The sequence below is a fragment of the Amblyraja radiata genome, chromosome 46 (genome assembly GCF_010909765.2).
Source record: "Amblyraja radiata isolate CabotCenter1 chromosome 46, sAmbRad1.1.pri, whole genome shotgun sequence".
NCBI classification, from domain to species: Eukaryota; Metazoa; Chordata; class Chondrichthyes; order Rajiformes; family Rajidae; genus Amblyraja; species Amblyraja radiata.
In genome coordinates, this window is record NC_046001.1 from 1,512,686 (window position 1) to 1,534,030 (window position 21,345).

At 49.5% G+C, this 21,345-nt stretch overlaps 1 protein-coding gene across 2 annotated transcripts in view; it reads right to left on the reverse strand.

Moving 5' to 3' along the window:
* Positions 1-91: 91 nt before the first annotated feature.
* The window catches only part of asic1 (acid sensing ion channel subunit 1), a 391,423-nt gene continuing 370,169 nt past the window's right edge, over positions 92-21,345 (reverse strand). For both annotated transcript variants that reach the window (XM_033015509.1, XM_033015508.1), the window contains exons 6-10: positions 18,578-18,731; positions 6,460-6,551; positions 3,848-3,927; positions 1,403-1,507; positions 92-655 (exon numbers count right to left, since the gene is read on the reverse strand). In XM_033015509.1, the coding sequence (XP_032871400.1) occupies positions 551-655; positions 1,403-1,507; positions 3,848-3,927; positions 6,460-6,551; positions 18,578-18,731 (536 nt within the window). In that variant the 3' untranslated portion in view covers positions 92-550. The remainder of the gene's footprint in view (positions 656-1,402; positions 1,508-3,847; positions 3,928-6,459; positions 6,552-18,577; positions 18,732-21,345) is intronic.

Here is a 21,345-nt window from a genome sequence, read left to right on the forward strand (position 1 = left end):
TGTAAAGTGACCATTTGGCGACAGGACCAACAAGGTTGCCGATGGGCAAAAGCAAAATGGCGGTAAAATGACTGGTGATCACACGGGATGATGGAGTCTAAATGCTTCCCTCTTTAAGCTTAAGAACATGATCACACACGGTAACACAAGCGGCCTACAGAACAACCGTTTACGAGAAAGAGTGAATAAAAAATCCCTTTTACAAAACTGGAATATGACTCTAGATGAGAGAAAAAAGTTGTTTTTCTTCTTCTTCTTCTTCTTTGTTTGAAAAGTTAGTGAGCAGAGTCCACGGAACCGCCATCCCCAAGACTGCCGTTCAGCGTGGAGGCGGGTTGTTGCTTTGCGTTTGAGTGTTGTCTCCAGAAGGTTTGTTCAATGACTTTGGTAGGTCAGGTTTGGACAGCCCCCCACCCCCCCCCCCCCCCCATCTCCTTGGTTGGCTCAGTCTCCTCTCTGCTCGTTGAACGGCGGGATAAGTGGGTGGGGAGGGGGGGGGGGGGGATGTGGGTGTTGCCAGTCGTGGCCGGACGTGTGGTCGGCGCCGCCATCAGCAGGTGAAGTCCTCGAAGGTGCTGCGGGGCGGGTGGTGAGGTAGGATGTTGGCCGGGTACGTCATCCCGCCTGGGTGGGTCCTCAGGTTCTCGCATGGGTTCTGTGGTGGGAGAAGAAAAGGCCACGCGCCAACGGTCAAAGTTTAGCCTAGCGTAGAGACACCGCCCGGAAACTGAGTCGGCGCCCACCAGCGATCCCCGCACACGGACACTGTCCCACACACACCCGGGGACAATTTACAATTTACGCCAAAGCCAATTAACCTCCAAGCCTGTACATCTTTGGACTGTGGCGGAAACCGGAACACCCGGAGAAAACCCACGCAGGCCACTGTAGTTTAGCAGCATTGGAGTTTAGAAGGATGAGGGGAAATCTTATAGAAACATATAAAATCCCAGGACACTAGTCTCCCGAACAGGATTAGGTGATCTAACGGGTAACTCATGCCAGTTGGCATGTTGTTCTGGAAGGAGGGAGGAAAAAAGCTTTAGGATAGGAACAAGGAACCCAATTTGCCCACACCGACCAACATGCCCCAGCTACACTAGTCCCACCTGCCCGCGTTTGGTCCATATCCCTCCAAACCTGTCCTATCCATGTACCTGTCTAACTGTTTCTTAAACAATGTGATAGTCCCAGACTCTACTATCTCCTCCGGCAGCTGAAAAAGTTACCCCTCAGTTACCCCTTTTCCCCTTCACCTTAAACCTGTGTGGTCCTCGATTCCCCTACTCTGGGCAAGAGCCTCTGTGCGTCTGTCTACCCGATCTATTCCTCTCATGGGCATGCTGGAGCTATGCGACAAAGCAACATGCAAACACCACAGAGTGAAGAGAGTGATACTTGCATGGCGCTTGATGTCATCCAGGCTCAGGGTGACTCCTTTGTTGTTGTTGTTTCGCTTCTGCTGTTTGCCGTACTTCAGCAAGCCGCAGAGTTTGTGCTTCAACACCTGGTAACAGAAAATGGCCGATGGTCACTGAGGGTATCACCTGACTGGTCACATGGTGCCGGACGCAACATGGCTTCCTAATGACAGCCAGCTCCCGGAAAACCAGTCATCCCTGAAGGAGCTGCATCACCATGGAGGTCACACCTTCAACTGACTCGACCCGATATGAAAGGACACAGAGTGCTGGAGTAACTCAGCGGGTCAGGCAGCATCTGTGGAGAACATGGATAGGTGACGTTTCACAGAGTGCTGGAGTAACTCAGCGGGTCAGGCAGCATCTGTGGCGGGTTCTATTCCCCGAAAGTGGTAGGTTAAGCGTAAATCCCATCCCTTGAGTCTTCAATAATCCGACTGTTTGTTCCCCCTCAGCAGGCTCTGTGTTTTGCAGTGGCAATATTTATACTGGAAAATCTGCAAAGCTGCTGAGTGATGGCTACCTGGCAGCAAGTACTCATCCAGGACGGTGATAATGAACTGCGTTCTCCATCTTTGTGCTTCACCACTGCATGTCTCGGGCAGGGTACAACCACACCATTGCTGTCATATCCCTGCATGCTCTCTGCAGCCGACTCCAGCACCACAACCCTCTTTGAGAAACTGGTCCTCCTCGAATTCTGCTTCCTGCGTCATGCCCAGTATCCTTATTGATTTATTATGATCTGGGAGCTCATAGATGATTGATACGGCGTGGAAACAGGCCCTTCGGCCCATCTTGCCCACACTGGCCAACATGCCCCATCTGCACTAGTCCCACCTGCCCGCATTTGGCCCATATCCCTCCAGCGCAGTCCTGTCCATGTCCCTGTCTAACTGTTTCTTAAACGTTGGGATGGTCCCAGCCTCAACTACCTCCTCCAGCAGCTCGTTCCATTCATCCACTGTGTGAAAAAGTTACCCCTCAGATTCCTATTAAATCTTTTTCCCCTTCACCTTGAACCTATGTCCTCTGGTCCTCGATTCCCCTACTCTGGGCAAGAGACTCTGTGCATCTACCCGATCTATTCCTCGCATCATTTTGTACACCTCTATAAGATCACCCCTCATCCTCCTGCGCTCCAAGGAATAGAGTCCCAGCCTGCTCACTGTTTACACAGAACAGCTCCAGCTTGTAAGGTTGGTAAGTTGAGCGGACAATTGCAGGGATCACATGGTGATTACAAAATTCCCTTCTCCCGCCTCCCCCACTCCATCCCACCAACCTCTAGAGTCCCAGACCGAGCCAGACAGGGGGAGATTTGGAATGGTTAGCTCAGCTTAGTTTGGAAATACAGCATGGAAGCAGGCCCTTCGGCCCACCAAAGTCCGCGCTGACCGTCGATGACCCATTCACACTAGTTCTATGTCATCCCACTTTCTCATCCGCTCCCCATACACGCGGGTCAATTTACAGAAGCCAATTAACCTACAAACCTGTACATTTTGGAGTGTGGGAGGAAACCGGAGCACCCGGAGAAAACCCACGCAGGTCACGGGGAGAACGTGCAAACTCCGTACAGACAGCGCCCGTGGTCAGGATAGAACCCGGGTCTCTGGCGCTGTGAGGCAGCAACTCTACCCGCTGTGCCACCTGTGCTGCCCGTGTGATGATGAAGGAATGGCAATATATTTCCAAGTCAGATTGGAGGGGAACCTGCAGGCGGTGGTTCTCCACTGCCCTTATCCTCGTCGGAGGTCCCGGGTTTGGGTGGTGCTGTCGGAGTAGCCTGCGCGAGTAACTGCGATGAACGTTGTAGATGGTGAATATTGAATGTGGTGAAAGAGGCGCAATTCAAGCAGGCTCCAATAGACACAAAGTGCTGGAGTAACTCAGCGGGACAGGCAGCATCTCTGGAGAGAAGGAATGGGTGACGTTTCGGGTCGAGACCCTTCTTCATCTGACGAATCTGTGGAATTCATTGCCACAGAGGGCTGTGGAGGCCAAGTCAGTGGGTATTTTTAAGGCGGAGATTGATAGATTCTTGATTAGTACGGGAGTCGGAGGTTATGGGGCGAAGGCAGGAGAATGGGGTTAGGAGGGAGAGATAGTCCAAGTAGACTTGATGGGCCGAATAGACAAATTCTGCTCCTATGACTTATGAGGAGAACTGCCAAACCTTCCTTGAACAAACTACTGCGGAAGCTGCATGCGGCATCGCTGACGGTCAAAGCGGACATCCCGGGAAAAATGCAGGCGAAGACAGGAAGTTCCCGTGGTCGGGATGGAACGCGGGTGTCTGGTGCTGTGAGGCAGCAGCTCTACCCGCTGTGCCACCCGTGCAGCCCATAATGTGCTGCCTCTGAAATGCAGAAGTCCGTGCATTCGCAATTTAATAAGACCGGCGCCCTTACTTTGCGACTCACCTCATACACGTAGTCGAAGACTTCCAGGATTGTCAGAAGGCTCGCACCAATAAATAATCCCATTTGCCCTCCGATGTCCCCTTTGAACATAAAATCACAGAAGATCCTGATTAGTGCGGCTAACTGGCAGTGTCATCTTGTTCCACGTGCAGTAAATCAAAACAGCTTGCTGGAAGCTTGTCACAATGTGCCTGTACTCCAGCAGAGCCGATCGTGAATAAAGAATATGTTTCAAGACATAGAAACATAGAAAATAGGTGCAGGAGTAGAGGCCATTCGGCCCTTCGAGCCTGCACCGCCATTCGATATGATCATCCAACTCAGTATCCTGTACCTGCCTTCTCTCCATACCCCCTGATCCCTTTAGCCACAAGGGCCACATCTAACTCCCTCTTAAATATAGCCTGGCCTCAACTACCTTCTGTGGCAGAGAATTCCACAGATTCACTGTGTGTGAAAAAAAATGATTTTCTCATCTCGGTCCTAAAAGACTTCCCCTCTTATCCTTAAACTGTGTGTGGCCCCTTGTTCTGGACTTCCCCAACATCGGGAATAATCTTCCTGCATCTAGCCTGTCCAACCCCTTAAGAATTTTGTAAGTTTCTAGAAGATCCCCCAGAAAAGACCTTTACCTCTCTCTGAAAGCATTCCGTTCTTCCATTGCACCCGCAGTAGTCTAGTTCAGAGATACAGGGTGGAAACAGGCCCTACGGCCCACCTTCTCCGCGCCGACCAGCGAGCACCCATTCATACTAGGTAGACAAAAATGCTGGAGAACCTCAGCGGGTGCAGCAGCATCTATGGAGCGAAGGAAATAGGCAACGCTTCGGGCCGAAACCCGGAAGGAAACAGGCAACGTTTCGGGCCGAAACCCATAGGAAATAGGCAACGCTTCGGGCCGAAACCCGAAGGAAACAGGCAACGTTTCGGGCCGAAACCCATAGGAAATAGGCTACGTTTCGGGACGAAACCCAAAGGGTTTCGTCCCGAAACGTTGCCTATTTCCTTCGCTCCATAGATGCTGCTGCGCCCGCTGAGTTTCTCCAGCATTTTTGTCTACCTTCGATTTTCCAGCATCTGCAGTTCCTTCGTAAACCCATTCATACTAGTTTAGTTTAGTTTAGAGATACAGCGCGGAAACAGGCCCTTCAGCCCACGCCCACCAGCGATCACCCGTTCTATCCTACACACACCAGTGGCCATTCCCCAATTGAGGTGTGCGGGACAGCAGAGGGTGGTGGGTGCCTGGAACGCGCTGCCGGGGGTGGGTGGTGGAGGCAGATACGATAGTGGTGTTTAAGAGGCTGTTAGATAGGCGCGTGGATATGCAGGGACTGGAGGGATATGGATCACGTGGGGGCAGAGGAGATCAGTTTAACAGCATCATGTTCCGCACGGACATTGTGGGCCGAAGGGCCTGTTCCTGTGCTGTACTCTTCCACGATTTATCAATAGCAAGGGGAACAGGGGGAAAGAATGAGAGCATACATCTCTTTGCATTGGGTTTCAAAAGTCCAAAGGGATCAAACAGACCCTCAACTTACTGTTAAAATCTAGCTCAAGTCCTTCAAAACCGAGAGCATCTCGTCTTGTTGGATCCAAGAATTGACCATTGGCTGAATGTGGACTTCCACATTGTGTGAAGCACCAGCCAGGGTGACAGTGTGTTACAACCCTTTCACAGAACGGTCGAACAACTTAGTGCAAGAGGCCATTCGGCCCGACGCGCCCATTCTAGCATGGACTTGGTGGGGCGAAGGACCTGTATCTCTAAACTAAACGAAACTTTGTACCATTAGTTTTTGTAATTGTTATAGTAGTATTAGTACTAGTGCTGGTATTAGTATGAGTGCCAGTATTAGTACAGGTACTGGTATTAGTACTCGTACTGGTATTAGTGTGTGCTAGTATTAGTACTAGTGCTTGTATTAATGCGAGTGCCAGTATTAGTTCAGGTACGGGTATTAGTACTAGTACGGGTATTAGTATGTGCTGGTATTAGTACTAGTGCTGGTATTAGTACGAGTGTTAGTATTACTACAGGTACTGGTATTAGTACTCGTACTGGTATTAGTGTGTGTCAGTATTAGTACTAGTGCTGGTATTAGTACTAGTACTGGTATTAGTATGTGCTAGTATTAGTACTAGTGCTGATATTAGTATGCCAGTATTACTACAGGTACTGGTATTAGTACTCGTACTGGTATTAGTATGTGTTAGTATTAGTACTAGTGCTGGTATTAGTACTAGTACTGGTATTAGTATGTGCTAGTATTAGTACTAGTGCTGATATTAGTATGCCAGTATTACTACAGGTACTGGTATTAGTACTCGTACTGGTATTAGTATGTGTTAGTATTAGTACTAGTGCTGGTATTAGTACTAGTACTGGTATTAGTATGTGCTAGTATTAGTACTAGTCCTGGTATTAGTATGAATGCCAGTATTACTACAGGTACTGGTATTAGTATTAGTACTGGTATTAGTATGTGCTAGTATTAGTACTAGTATTGGTACTAGTGGTGGTATTAGTACTAATGGGGTTTTGTTATTTGGGGCATTTGGGGTTGGTTGTGTATGTGTGGCCAAACCCCTAGCCAGGTAACACTCACCCAGCAAGCCAGCAACCTCATAGGCTTTCTTCTGTTCAATTGTTTCATAGTTTAGTGCTTCAAAGAAGATATCCAGCACAAGGATGTTCTCCCTTGAAAAGAAGGAAAATGGCATCACATCAATTTTCCATGCATCTGATAATAAAAGATAGCTGTGTTGGGAAGAGGTAGAGCAGGCTGGGATTCTATTCCTTGGAGCGCAGGAGGATGAGGGGTGATCTTATAGAGGTGTATAAAATCATGAGAGGAATAGTTCGGGCAGAGTCTATTGCGCAGAGTAGGGGAATCGAGGACCAGAGGACATGGGTTTAAGGTGAAGGGGAAAAGATTTAATAGGAACCCGAGGGGTAACTTTTTCACACAAAGGGTGGTGGGTGTATGGAACAAGCTGCCAGAGGAGGTAGTTGAGGTTGGGACTATCCCAACGTTTAAGAAACTGTTAGACAGGTACATGGATAGGACAGGTTTGGAGGGATATGGGCCAAACGCGGGCAGATGGGACTAATGTAGCTGGGACATGTGGGCAAGTTGGGCCGAAGGGCCTGTTTCCACGCTGTATCACTCTATGACTCTAAGAGAGGGATCTACCTCCACTCAGCCATTTAATGACTTCCTGCGAGTTGAGGGAACGTTGTAAACATCAGTGGCACCTCAGACTATTTCTGCTGCTGCCCTGGGTCAAGGTAAAACCGAAGAAGTTTGGCTCAACGTTTGAAACGGGGTCTTGCCAAATTGCTAATGATGCTGGCTGGCGGAGAATTGGAGGCGACGTTTCATGAGTCTTTCACCACGGGGGTAAGATGGTGCAAACAATTATATGCAATTTCAAATAAAATCTCGGGGCATACGGGGGAAACCCAAGACTGGTAACTTTGAAAAGCAAAGTTTTGACACAAAGGACATTGCGCTAACAATGTTATTTTTAGTCTTCGTTTTTGTTTCCTATGAACATGTTGAGGTCTCTATTAAAAAAGCTGGCATTGTCTTTAAGCCTTGACCTCTTATGGAATTCCAATGCAACGTCCAACTGGGCTCCCCTCTCCCATCGGGCAAAAAGGTATAGAAGTGTGAAAACGCACGGCTCCAGCTTCTTCCCCAGCTGTTATCAGGCAACTGAACCATCCTACCACAACCAGAGAGCAGTCCTGAACTACTATCTACCTCTTTGGAGACCCTCGGACTATCTTTGATCGGACTTTACCTTGCACTAAACGTTATTCCCTTTATCATGTATCTGTACACTGTGAATGGCACGCAACAAAAGCTTTTCACTGTACCTCGGTACACGTGACAATAAACTAAACTGAAACGATCTATTATACCCCTGTCCCACTTAGGAAACCTGAACGGAAACCTCTGGAGACTTTGCGCCCCACCCAAGGTTTCCGTGCGGTTCCCGGAGGTTTTTGTCAGTCTCCCTACCTGCTTCCACTACCTGCAACCTCCGGCAACCACCTGCAACCTCCGGGAACCGCACGGAAACCTTGGGTGGGGCGCAAAGTCTCCAGAGGTTTCCGTTCAGGTGTCCTAAGTGGGACAAGGGCATTAGATTGTTGATTATAGTAACCAGGAGAATGCCTTTTATTCTCTCTTCTGCCATTCAATTAGATGCCTCAGGCAATTAGTCCCCCCCCCCCCCCAGCTTTCTACATTCATGGAAATAAATGAAGGTTCAATTCAAACTGTCCTCACAGTTTAACCCTCTAAACTGCAGCATCATTCTGGTGAATCTAATTTAAGAATTTAAGAATAAGGAGTAAGCCATTTAGAACGGAGACGAGGAAACACTTCTTCTCACAGAGAGTTGTGAGTCTGTGGAATTCTCTGCCTCAGAGGGCGGTGGAGGCAGGTTCTCTGGATACTTTCAAGAGAGAGCTAGATAGGGCTGTTAAAGATAGCGGAGTCAGGGGGTATGGGGAGAAGGCGGGAACGGGGTACTGATTGGGGATGATCAGCCATGATCACATTGAATGGCGAATGGTGCAGGCTCGAAGGGCCGAATGGCCTCTACTCCTGCACCTGTTGTCTATTGTCACACGGTGCATTGGCTCACATTATTTCCCTTCCTTTTCTTTATTTATGATGGATACTCTGCTGGCAATTTCCCAGGGCCACTCCAAAGTTGTGACCCGGCATAAACTGCCTCTAATTCTCAGTGAGTTACCCAGGGGAACTGTCCCACTGAACCTGTTCTACATGAAACCTGATGCTGGAACAGCGAACCCATTCAGTTGTTTAGAGTTTAGTGTTAGTTTCGAGATACAGCTTGGAAACAGGCCCTTCAGCCCCCTGAGTCCGCGCCGACCCATTCATGCGAGTTCAGTGTTACTCCACTCTCTCAACCAGCACCTCCTTGGGATGTTGAAAGAAACAGGAGGAAACCCACGCAGGTCACAGGGAGAACGTGCAAACTCCACATACGCGTTCCAATCAAACCCGTGCGTCAAGGTGGCGTAGCGGTAGAGTCGCCGCCTCACAGCGCCAGGGACCCAAGTTCAATTATGACTACGGGTGCTGTCTGTACGGAGTTTGTACGTTTTCCCCGTGACCTGCGTGGGTTTTCTCCGGGAGCTCCGGTTCCCACCCACATTCCAAAGACGTGCAGGTTTGTAGGTTAATTGGCTTGGTAAAATTATAAATTGTCCCTAGTGTGTGTAGGATAGTGTTGGTGTGCGAGGATCGCTGGTCGGCACGGACTCGGTGGGCCGAAGGGCCTGTTTCCACGCTGTATCTCTAAACTAAACACCCTTGATGTCACAGGCCGGGATGGAGGCAGCGGCTCTACCCGCTGCGCCACTGTGCCGCCCTCTCTGAGGCACGGTTCATGTGTCAGCAAAAAGCATGGCTGGTTGTCAAACATAGACTCACAGCAGAGCAATCAGGAGCAAGAAGCTGAACGAAAGCCAATTTCTGCCCACTGATTGCCTCAATGTAGAATAGCTCACGCCACACAGAGCCCATGAAAAGCATCTAATATCCTGCATTTTAAGTCATTTTCGGAAGAAATCCATAACGCCTAACAGCACCACTCATCTTTCGTTTTGCCATTGCGAAATTGGTTTTGTCATGCAGAATAGATTTTCATCCAATCAAGTATATCATTTCCAATTGAGAGTGTTAATTAAAACAAATGTGGTAATATTTCATTGAATTTCTCCAGGAAAGAAATGTCTTGTTTGATATAGCATGCTTTTCCACAAGCTGTTTGTTTTAAAAAACTGATGGCGATCCAGTCAAGTTGGGGTTTATTGTCAAGTTCACTGTGGTGCTGGGACAACGCAACTGAGGATGGTTGTGGTGGCTTGGTCACTGAGTAGATCCAGGAAGAGAGCTTTTGGATATGAAAGCAATCAGGGGATCGGGAGTGAATGGTTCTGAGATTGATCAGGCCCGATCGTATTGAAGGGTGCAGTCAGTGGGCATTAGAGGGTGCCGTCCCTCCCATTCATAATGTTCTGACTATAAACCTAACCGTCACTCAGTTACCAGGTGTTCTCTCAGCTGATATACATTGAACAGAAACAGTCCCTGAACAGGCTCTCGAGTGCAGCATATGGGACATCTGCATCCCATCAATCGATGGCAAGATAGCGGGATCATTAAGTCGGCAGTGGGGCTGGCACGGTGGCACAGTGGCAGAGTTGCTGCCTCACAGCGCCAGTGACCCAGTTTCGATCCTGACTACGATGTTGCCTGTATGGAGTCTGTACGTTCTGACCCGTGTAGGTTTTCTCCGGGTGCTCCGGTTTCCTCCTACGCTCCAAAGACGTACAGATATGTAAGTTAATTATGAGATGAGAAACACATTTTTCACACAGAGAGTGGCGAATCTCTGGAACTCTCTGCCACAGAAGGTAGTTGAGGCCACAGTTCATTGGCTATATTTACGAGGGAGTTAGATGTGGCCCTTGTGGCTAAAGGGATCAGGGGGTATGGAGAGAAGGCAGGTACAGGATACTGAATTGGATGATCAGCCATGATCATATTGAATGGCGGTGCAGGCTCGAAGGGCCGAATGGCCTACTCCTGCACCTATTTTCTATGTTAATTGGGTTGGTAAAATTGTAAATTGTCCCCATTGTGTGTCGGATAGTGTTAGTGTGCGGAGATCGCTGGTCGGCGCGGACTCTGTGGGCCAAAGGGCCTGTTTCCACGCTGTATCTCTCAGGCCTGAAATTCCACTCAGTCTCCTTTCTGCACCGCCTCGAGAGTGCACCGTGCCGCCGGGGAAATCGCCGTGTGCTTTGCGTTTACAGGCAAGCATTTTGCGAGCCGCATAGTCACAGAGGAAAGATGAGAAGGATTCAGCGCGACCCATAACTGCAGCAGAAATGGATGCGCCAAGCAAGCAGAGTGGAGGAACAAGGGGAGGGAAAAAGGCAAGCGTTAGGACTTTAGAACGAAGTAGCACAGAGGACAAAGTCACTTGCCACCGCAGGTATTCACACCACTGGAAGGCTCTTGGATTTAGATTGCGCCATTAACCTTGGGAGGCTCCAGCATCAATGTGAGAGGAATTTCCGTGAGTAGACAAAAATGCTGGAAAAACTAAGCGGGTGAGGGGCAGCATCTATGTGGAGCGAAGGAAATAGGTGACGTTTCGGGTCGAGTGGTGTCACTGTCGTCAGATAGAAAATTTAGCGGCTCCGAGAATGGTTCATGAATGACCTTGGGAGATTCCCAAGACAATGTCAGAAGAATATAACTGGTGTCACCGATGTAACATCAAAATGTCGTGGCTCCAACACTGGTCCGTCGCTTCTGGCGGCTGCAATGCGCCAAATGCTCTGAGCTTCTATGAACGGCTCCATGGTGCTGACCATCCGCTGGATCCAGTGAATGGAGCCTCACTTTACTATTTCACCCCCCCCCCCCACAAAAAAAACTCATGGTACTCGTCGCCAGCGCAGAGCTCTGTGATGGAAGCAGCAGCCCCCGCGGTTACGACCACGACCACCCCCCTCCCCGACCCCCCGGTGAGGCTTGGACCTGGAACCTCCGAAGGCGGACAGACAGTTGTCAGCCGAGCTCACTGGAGGTGGTAGGAAGGCAGATGTGCCCGACAATAGTTGCAGGAGTAGGCCATTCGGCCCTTCGAGCCAGCACCGCCATTCACTGTGATCATGGCTGATCATCCACAATCAGTACCCCGTTCCTGCCTTCTCCCCATATCCCCTGACTCCGCTATCTTTAAGAGCCCTATCTAGCTCTCTCTTAAAAGCATCCAGAGAACCTGCCTCCACCGCCCTCCGAGGCAGAGAATTCCACAGACTCACAGCTCTCTGTACCGCCACAGGTACCATGTAATCCCGTGCTACCCGCTCCATGGTCGGATAGTCGGCGACTAAACCGTCTCCCCCACCTGGTTTTCCAGGTGAGGAGGGGGCTGTGGACCCCCAAGCAGGACCCAAAAACAAGCCCCGTCAAAGGGCGGATGAGCTCCTCGCGAGCCGACGGCCATCCACAATACTCCCAAGAGAAATGAGGGGGTCAGGTGAGATATGGTCACCTTTGCTGGTGTGAATAAGTTAGACGGCTCTCGGGTGCCGGGAGGTGAGAACTCGATCGGTCTGCACCAAGGAGAGATACCATCGCAAGGTTGAGGAAGAGCAATAAAAACTCCTCCGTCTGCCAAAAGCGACGTACTGTGCTTTCACTTTGCTTAAAAATGTGATCGTTTCACAAGGAAGGTGAGGTGCAAGCGCTGAGGAAACAGAAACCCACGGGTTCTGCTGCTACCAAAGAGACAGACATGGGCTTCCAAGCACCAACACACCTGCTGGAGAAGCACACACTAGGGCCGGCACGGTGGCGCAGCGGTATAGTTGCTGCCTCACAGCGCCGGAGACCCGGGTTCAATCCCGACTACGGGTGCTGTCTGTACGGAGTTTGCACGTTCTCCCCGTGGGTTTCCTCCAACGCTCCAAAGATGTGCGGGTTTGTAGATTAATTGGCTTCGATAAAAAAAGTGGTAAATTGTCCCTAGTGTGTAGGATAATGCTAGTGCGCGGGTATCGCTGGTCGGCGTGGACTGTTTGCGCACTGTATCTCTAAAGTAATCTAAACGAACGATGTGTAGGAAAGGTACACAAAATTGCTGGGGAAACTCAGCCGGTGCAGCAGCATCTATGGAGCGAAGGAAATAGGCGACGTTTCGGGCCGAAACCCTTCTTCAGACTCAGATGTGTAGGAAAGAACTGCTGGTTTAAATGGAATTCGACGCAAAATGCTGGAGTAACTCAGGCAGCAGCTCTGGAGAGAAGGAATGGGTGACGTTTCAGGTCCTGACCCTTCTTCAGACTCCGTTTTGGGTCGAGACCCTTCTTCAAACTAATGATGGCCTGCCACAATGAGTTGCTGCCAAGTCTGGCACCACTTATCGCAGCTTTTCCGGCGTCCTCCTCCTCCTCCTCCACCGGCGGGCAAGATTGCGCATTTGGTGAGCGGGCAGGGGGGCATGCTCTGAGCAGGCCGTCGGTTTGCTCAGCACAGCCCTGGTCTTCAATGGTCTTTGCTGCAGGCGGATTAGGACCAGGGTCCCCTCAACAGCCATTGCACCCGCTTCATCGTCCCGTCAAACGGCTGCCTGCTGCCTCCAAATGAAAGGACCACGCTGAGTGGAGTGCATGGTAGTGCGAGACGTACTATCTTGGTTCCTCAGACTGCAGCCCAATGACCGAGCCTGCTCTCACTCTGATTGCACACATCTCTGGACCCTCGACAGTCTCTGCCGGCTGTGGGCAAGATGGTGGAACACCCAGGGCAGATGTCCCTCGGTCTCCACCAACGTGGCCGCTGCTGCTCCCCCCTCTCAACCACGTTGCACAGCTCAGCCAGGCTCACTGACAACCGCCCCCACTGTGCGCCACAGGAATACAATACAACATAATCATACTTTATTAGCCAAGTATGTTTTGCAACATACGAGGAATTTCATTTGCCAAGTCAGCCATACAAATTAAAAGCAACAAAACACACAAAACACATTTTAACATGAACATCCACCACAGTGACTCCTCCACATTCCTCTCTGTGATGGAAGGTGAAAAAACAGTTCAATCTCGTCCCTTCTTTGTTCTCCCGCAGTCGGGGGCCTCGAGCCTTCCCTTGACGGGGCGATCTTGGCTCCCGTAGCCCGCAGCCGTGCCCTCCGTGTCGGGGCGATCAATTGCTTGCCAACTGTATAGGATCATGATCATACGAGCACCATTTATTCAGTTTCCTGCACTTCTTTATAAGATGCTACGGTGCAACAGTCCAAGTTCAGGACTGCAATGGTGGGCATGTTGGAAGCAGATATGATAGTGGCCTTTCAGGTAGGCACATGGAGATGGAGGGATGTGGACCATGTGCAGGGAGAGATCAGTTTCACTTGGCATCATGTTTGGCATGGATTTTATGGGCCAAAGGGCCTGGTCCTGTTCTATGTTCCATGTTCTGCTGGCAATTTCCCAGGGGCACACCAAAGTTGTGACCCGGCATAAACTGCCTCTAATTCTCTGTGAGTTACCCTGGGGAACTATCCCAATGAACCTGTTCTACATGAAACCTGATGCTGGAACAGCGAACCCATTCAGTTGTTTAGAGTTTAGTGTTAGTTTAGAGATACAGCTTGGAAACAGGCCCTTCAGCCAACGCCGGTCCGCCGCTGGTCACCGATCACACTAGTTCTGTGTTATCGCCATTTCTCATCCTCTCCCTTCACAATAGAGGCAGTTTACAGAGGGCCGATTAACCTACAAACCCGCACGTCAATGGGACGTGAGAGGAGACCGGAGCACCTGGAGGAAACCCACGCGGGTCACGGGGAGAACGTACAAACTCCGTACAGACAGCACCCGTGGTCGGGATGCAAACCGGGTCTCTGGCGCTGTGAGGCGGCAACTCTACCGCTGCGCCACCGTTCATGAAGAAAAGTTACAAAGCTGAATGACAAGTATCTGTCAATTTATATGCTTTTGTATTATTACATTGGATCAATGTTTTTAATCTATAGTTTAGTTTAGAGATACAGCGCGGAAAGAGGCCCTTCAGCCCACTGAGTCCGTGCCGACCAGCGATCCGCCGCACACTAACACTATCCTACTCACTAGGGACATGTTACAATTTTTTTTTACTGAAGCCAATTAACCTACAAAGGGCCTGGTCCTGTTCTATGTTCCATGTTCTGCTGGAGTTTCTTTGGAGTGTGGGAGGAAACCGGAGCACCCGGAGAAAACCCACGCGGGAGAATGTATAAACCCCGTACAGACAGCACCCATAGTCAGGATGGAACCCGGGTCTCTGGCGCTGTGAGGCAGCAACTCTACCGCTGCGCCACTGTGCCGCCCCACGGTGCTTGTTCATCGTTAAAAGATTTTTTTCATTGGTTTCACAGATTAATTAATCTTATATCTTTTAAATGTTTCTGAACATCAGATGTATTCAGAGCATTCAAAGTCCTTGACAGGTTTGACAGTCGGCTAAGCCTGAGGCTATAGCTTTGCTGGCTGTCAGCCCCTCAAGTTGTTTCATGGGCTTGGCTTGTTCTGACCCAACCCTTGTTTTGGCTTTGTTGCCGGCAGCAAACACCTTCGATTTGCTTTGCCTCAGGATAGTTTCCGCAAATGATGGTGGGCCCACAAATACATATTATGTTTGCTGCTGTTGGATGTTAGTAAATGATCAGACTCTCACTTTGTTTCTAAATCTCTCCATGTCTCCCTGTTGCTGTAACCTGAGTGTAAAGGGTGGTGAATCTGTGGGATTCGTTGCCACAGACGGCTGTGGAGGCCAAGTCAGTGGATATTTTTAAGGCAGATATAGACAGATTCTTGATTAGTACGGGTGTCAGGGGTTATAGACAATAGACAATAGGTGCAGGAGTAGGTCATTTGGCCCTTCAAGCCAGCACCGCCATTCACTGTGATCATGGCTGATCATCCCCAATCAGTACCCCGTTCCTGCCTTCTCCCCATATCCCCTGACACCGATATCTTTAAGAGCCCTATCTAGCTCTCTCTTGAAAGTATCCAGAGAACCTGCCTCCATAGCCCTCTGAGGCAGAGAATTCCACAGACTCACCACTCTCCGTGAGAAAAATTGTTTCCTCCTCTCTGTTCTAAATGGCTTACTCCTTATTCTTAAACTGTGGGGAGAAGGCAGGAGAATGGGGTTAGGAGGGAGAGATAGATCAGCCATGATTGAATGGCAGAGTAGACGTGATGGGCCGAATGGCCTAATTCTGCTCCAATCACTTATGACCATATCGGAATTGGTCTTCGCTTCATGTTTGGCACAGATGCTGTGGGCCAATGGGCCTGTTACTGTGCTGAACTGTTCTATGTTCCATGGTGATATTTTCAGTGTTGAATATTCAGCCCCAATCAGAGAATGGGGTGCAATTCTGATCACCCCATTGTGAAAAATTAGTTTTGAGTTTTCTCAGGGTATTTACAGGAGTCGAACTGAAGGGTAAAGGACGTGATGGAGTCACTAATAGCCGCACACTCCCACTTATCAACGACCCTTCATTCTGTGATCCTTCACTGAAGTGCTTTACTAAATGTTAATGGCCATTAGCACCAATCGCGAAGTGGACTGTTTACCCTCCTCCCATCTGGGAGGCGCTACAGGTCTCTCCGTTGCCGGACCAGCAGGTTCAGGAACAGCTTCCTCCCCGCGGCAGTAACCCTACTTAACTCTGCACCTTGGTGATTGCCAGTCACCCCTCCCCCCCGGACACTCCTTCCCCCAGTGACTGATCTCCCCCTCCCCAAAAAGTGCACTACTGCTACTGTATGTACATATATATATATATATATATATTACTGTTCCATTATTCTGTGTTCGCACTTCTGGGTGAGATGCTAACTGCATTTCGTTGTCTCGGTACTTGTAAACTGCACAATGACAATAAAGTTTGAATCTGTATCTGAATCTGACTTGATGGGCCGAGTGGCCTAGTTCTGCTCCTATCTTATGAACCTGCATTAGTCGCAAAGATGTCCAAGTCCGCCTCTCAGACATCCCTGAAGTTAGCTGCACCCCCTCCCTACCCCAGTGACAATCTCTTCAGCTCACCAAGCCTGCAGTCTGGAACTCCCTAAATCTCCCTGCTTCTCCACCTCTTCCAAGCAATGTAAAACCTATTTCATTGACCAGCCTCTTGGCCATCTGCCGTAATGTTTTCCTCTGCGGCTCCCCCATCAAAATTTATTTCATAGTATCGAGCTTCGTGGGGGCATACTCCATCCGAGGCGTTATATCATTGCTAGTGAGCGGCGTTAAAAACGAGGAGAAGCATTGTACATCACTCCGAGCACCAAAAAGATGTTGCAATGGAATCTTTAATTGGCCACATTCTTCAATTGAGAAAGGCTGCCCCATGAGGCAAAGGTTCTGGAGGCTTTGCCATTTATGAGATAGGGTATACAAATTAGACAATAGACCCATTCAAGTTATTGTGGTTCAGCAGGGATCGCAAAGCATAGACAGAAGCCAGGAGTATATCAGGCATACATAAACTGGAGACAATCAGTCACAGTTAAACCCTGGTGTATACAACCCATTCAGTGGAGCTCATTTTAACATCTAGAAAATCCAAATCATTAGCTTGTGGTCTCTTATCAATAAAGTTTACTTTATAAAGCACATAAAGAAGCATGGTCTTTGTTTATTCCAACCCCATCACCATGCTTGTCAAGATGTCAACTCATCCCCAATGATAAAGGGCTTTGATTGAAGTTGCTCCATTAATAGGGTGGACTGGACATTGCAAGGGGCTTGGAAGCAGCTTTGAGATCTGAATACCAGGTTCTGGGCAGATGGGGTTTTGAAAGGGGATAGCCAGTCTCTGACGTCTAGGTGGGGTAGGGTACCAGCGGGGAGATGTGGCAAGGGCTGGGGAGATCCAGGTGGGAGATGACATTTACTAAGGATGAAGGCAGGATTGGGGTGGAAGGTTAAAACGGGTGGGAAGTGGAGGAGCTAGTGGGACCGGGCAAAGTGGCAGTCCAGCTACTCCAGCTTTTTGGGGCTATCTTCGGTTTAGACCAGCATTTGCAGTTCCTTCCCACACATAAAGCGATGGAGGGATTGGTGACCAAGGGTGAGGGTTTTGAAATGCATGCACTGGGGGAAGAAGGATTTGGCGGTGGTAAGGCAGGCAAGCGGGGCCTAACACGGGAGAAGATACGGGCAATTTCGCAGGAAATGGAGTTTGTCAAGTTGAGGGGCGTACAGAAGACCAGGGGGACTTGGAAACGCTGAAGGAAATACATCACAAAGGTATGGGCAAGGGGGGTAGTCGTGACCCGAAATGTCACCCAATCCTTCTCTCCAGAGATGTTGCCTGTCCCGCTGAGTTACTTTTGTGTCTATCCTGGGTAGTGGTGATGGGCCGGGAGTGGGGGGGGGGGGGGGGCAGGTAATATGGTGGAGGAGAACATGTCATTTTTTAGGGTTGAGTAGATGTGGAGAGGTTTGGAGAGGAGTGCTGAGGCTGTAGCTGCAGGATTCATCCAGTGACGGCGGCCAGGTCTGAAGAAGGGCCTCGACCCGAAACGTCGCCCATTCCTTCTCCCCGGAGATGCCGCCTCACCCGTTGAGCTACTCCAGCATTTGGCGTCTGGCCAGGTAAAGTGTCGGAAACAAGGCAGGATGGTGTATCTGAATGGAGATGGGATTGGGATGGGGGACTTCAATATTACTAAAGATTAGCGGGATCTAGTTCTGCCCCCCCATGGCCTGGAAGCACAGCAACGGTGGTTGAGTTGAGGGTAAGGTGGTGAAGAGTTAATGTGAGGCAACTGGAGCATAGCCTGCAGGATGGATGCGGAAGCTCGAGAATGGTCCTGGGTGACTATGGGGAGCAGGAGGAGAAGGTTGTACGCGGGCCATCGAGCCAATGAAGGGGAGAGTGTCTCCCGGGGAGGACAATGTGAACCGTACAGGGAGTTTGGGGACATTATCGGCAACAAGGACCTCAGACAGGGAGAAGCAACACCAGCTGGGCCAAAGGTGCACTTGAGAACAGGGCTGAGTCACGTGTGATGTGAGGCCTGACCCGACCCACCACCCCGTGACAAAGACCATGCCGACACCGTGATACAAGCACAAAAGCAGTAGAGGTACTCACCCTATGTAATCTTCCGACTTGTTGTACTTTTTGGCCAAGTATTTGGCCGAAGCCTTGCTGGGAATTTTAACCATGGACAGCTCCTTACCGTAGCGCGTCATGTTGCACGGCGTCTCACATGTGCAAAACAGACTGTCCTTCTCCACCAAGAACCCTGTTCAAATAGCAGCGACACAGGTGTATTGGCAAGGGTGCGTTGCTCTCTGCAAGGGGGGGGGGGGATTCATGGTGCGCGGTGCTAATGCATTTTGACAACCTCCCCCTTGTAAGAGTGAGATGGTAAAGCCCTGCGGTGCTAGCAAATGGACTATGGCTGCTTACAGTTAGTGAGAGAACAAATAGTTAAGGAGGATGTCGTTCATCAACCCTGTCCTTATTCTAACCACAGGAGGGGTGATCTTACAGAGGTGTACAATAACATGAAAGGAATTGATCGGGTAGATGCACAGAGTCTCGTGCCCAGGGTAGGGGAATCGAGGACCAGAGGACATAGGTTTAAGGTGAAGGGGAAAAGATTTAATAGGAATCTGAGGGCAGTGGCGGACTGGCCAGTGTGTCAGCTTGCCTGATGGCAAGTGGGCCCCTGATGAAGTGGGCCCCCTATATCGTGGGCCCCTGATGAAGTGGGCTCCCTATATCAAGTGGGCCCTCTTTGTCTCCTGGCAACCAATACTTTTAGACCCAGTCCGCTACTTTCTGAGGGGTGACTTTTTCCACACAAAGGGTAGTGGGTGTATGGAACGAGCTGCCAGAGGAGGTAGTTGAGGCTGGGACTATCCCAACGTTTAAGAGACAGTTAGACAGGTTCATGGATAGGACAGGTTTGGAGGGATATGGACCAAACACAGGCAGGTGGGACTAGTGTAGCTGGGACATGTTGGCCGGTGTCGGCATGTTGGGCCGAAGGGTCTGTTTCCACACTGTATCATTCTGTGACTCTGTGACATCCATCAATCTTTTGAGGAGGCCTTATAATTCCAGATTTAAGGATATGGGGCATTTTGCTTGCAATAGCAAACTGAGACATGCACATCGGATGCAGAGCATAGGAACGAGGTTGATTCGAGTCGAAAAGTAATTTATTGATCAGCTGGGGGTGGTGGGGGCTGAGCACTAAACTGTCAAGAGGGGAACATTAGTGGGTGGAGGTGGGACGTGGGGGAGGTTGATTAACCTCTGGAGGTTCAAACTATGAGTGTACACTTGGTGCCAGGAGGATTGATCCACATAATATTTCATCTCCTTCCAGAAACACACCCAATGACCTCTTCCTGGCCTATATTGGTGAATCTTGTGTCGAATAAGCTTCCATTCTTATGCCTCTTTTATTGTGAATTTTGACCCTGTTGTCATGGTGTCAATCTTGCCTGGATTAAATCTGTCACCTCCCTTCAGTCTGTCTTTAGCTTGTGTTAACTTCTGAGCACTTCTGCAGAGAACTTCCTTGCCTCTCCCTCACAAGTGAAATGTCTGAGATTGGGAACATTTTGCCCGCTTCCCTTTTCAAGGGCACGGCCATTTTTTCCCCTATAATCTCGATGTAAACAAATATCACATTTGTCGTTTAGGCGGGGTTTAACCTGAACTATCAAAGGCAAATGGTCAATATTTAAATTCCGTGCACCATCCAGATCCCTTGTAAAATAAATATATGTTAATATTTAGACATACTCTGCAGAGTAATCATTCTATTCATTACATTAATAATGCAAATGAAACAACACAATACTGGGTCAGCATTGCAAGTGTTATGGGGCTTTGTTGAGTTATTTAGATACAGAATGATAACCTTGAAAGCAACCTGTTGGACACAATGGGCTTCAAGACCAATACTGCACCTTTGTAATAGAAAATAGGTACAGGAGGAGACCATTCGGCCCTTAGAGCCAGCAACGCCATTGTTTGTGTCTGCCTTTCCCACAGTTCTACAAAACAGTCCACACTTAAGTCTGAAGAAGTGCCCCGACCCAAAATAAAGTTTGTCCATTCCCTCAACAAATGCTTCGACCCGTTCTGCAGTTGTACAGGGCCCTGGTGAGACCACACCTGGAGTATTGTGTACAGTTTTGGTCTCCTAATTTGAGGAAGGACATCCTTGTGATTGAGGCAGTGCAGCGTAGGTTCACGAGATTGATCCCTGGGATGGCGGGACTGTCATATGAGGAAAGATTGAAAAGACTAGGCTTGTATTCACTGGAGTTTAAAAGGATGAGGGGGGGATCTTGTAGAAACATATAAAATTATAAAAGGACTGGACAAGCTGGATGCTGGAAAAATGTTCCCAATGTTGGGCGAGTCCAGAACCAGGGGCCACACAGTCTTAGAATAAACGGGAGAGTTGTAAAGCATGAAAAATCATTTGGCAACATCGCAGCTCCTGCTTCATTTCACAACTGCAAAACAACTATACCGGCAGTAATTGGCTGTTTCTGTTAGGTTCGGATGAGCGCGGCTGTGCCTCGCGTTTCGCCACGTCGAGCAACGGAGGCGCGCGGGGGAGCACGAGATGTTGCTTTAACCCGGGAAGAAATTCCGAGCACCTGGCTTCAACGGGAGCCCTGCTCTCTGGGAGCACCTCGTCTGTTCACAAGATCACGGTGGTTTACACGTGGGGAGATGCACGCCGCGGAAGGCAATGTTTGCCAAGCGACAGTCGAATGCTCAAAATGCATTGTTTTGAAAGCAGAAAATGCAGAAATCTTCCGTCGGACGCGAGCGACCCAAGATTCAGTCAGCCATTTGCAATTCGGTTCGACGAAAATGCGGGG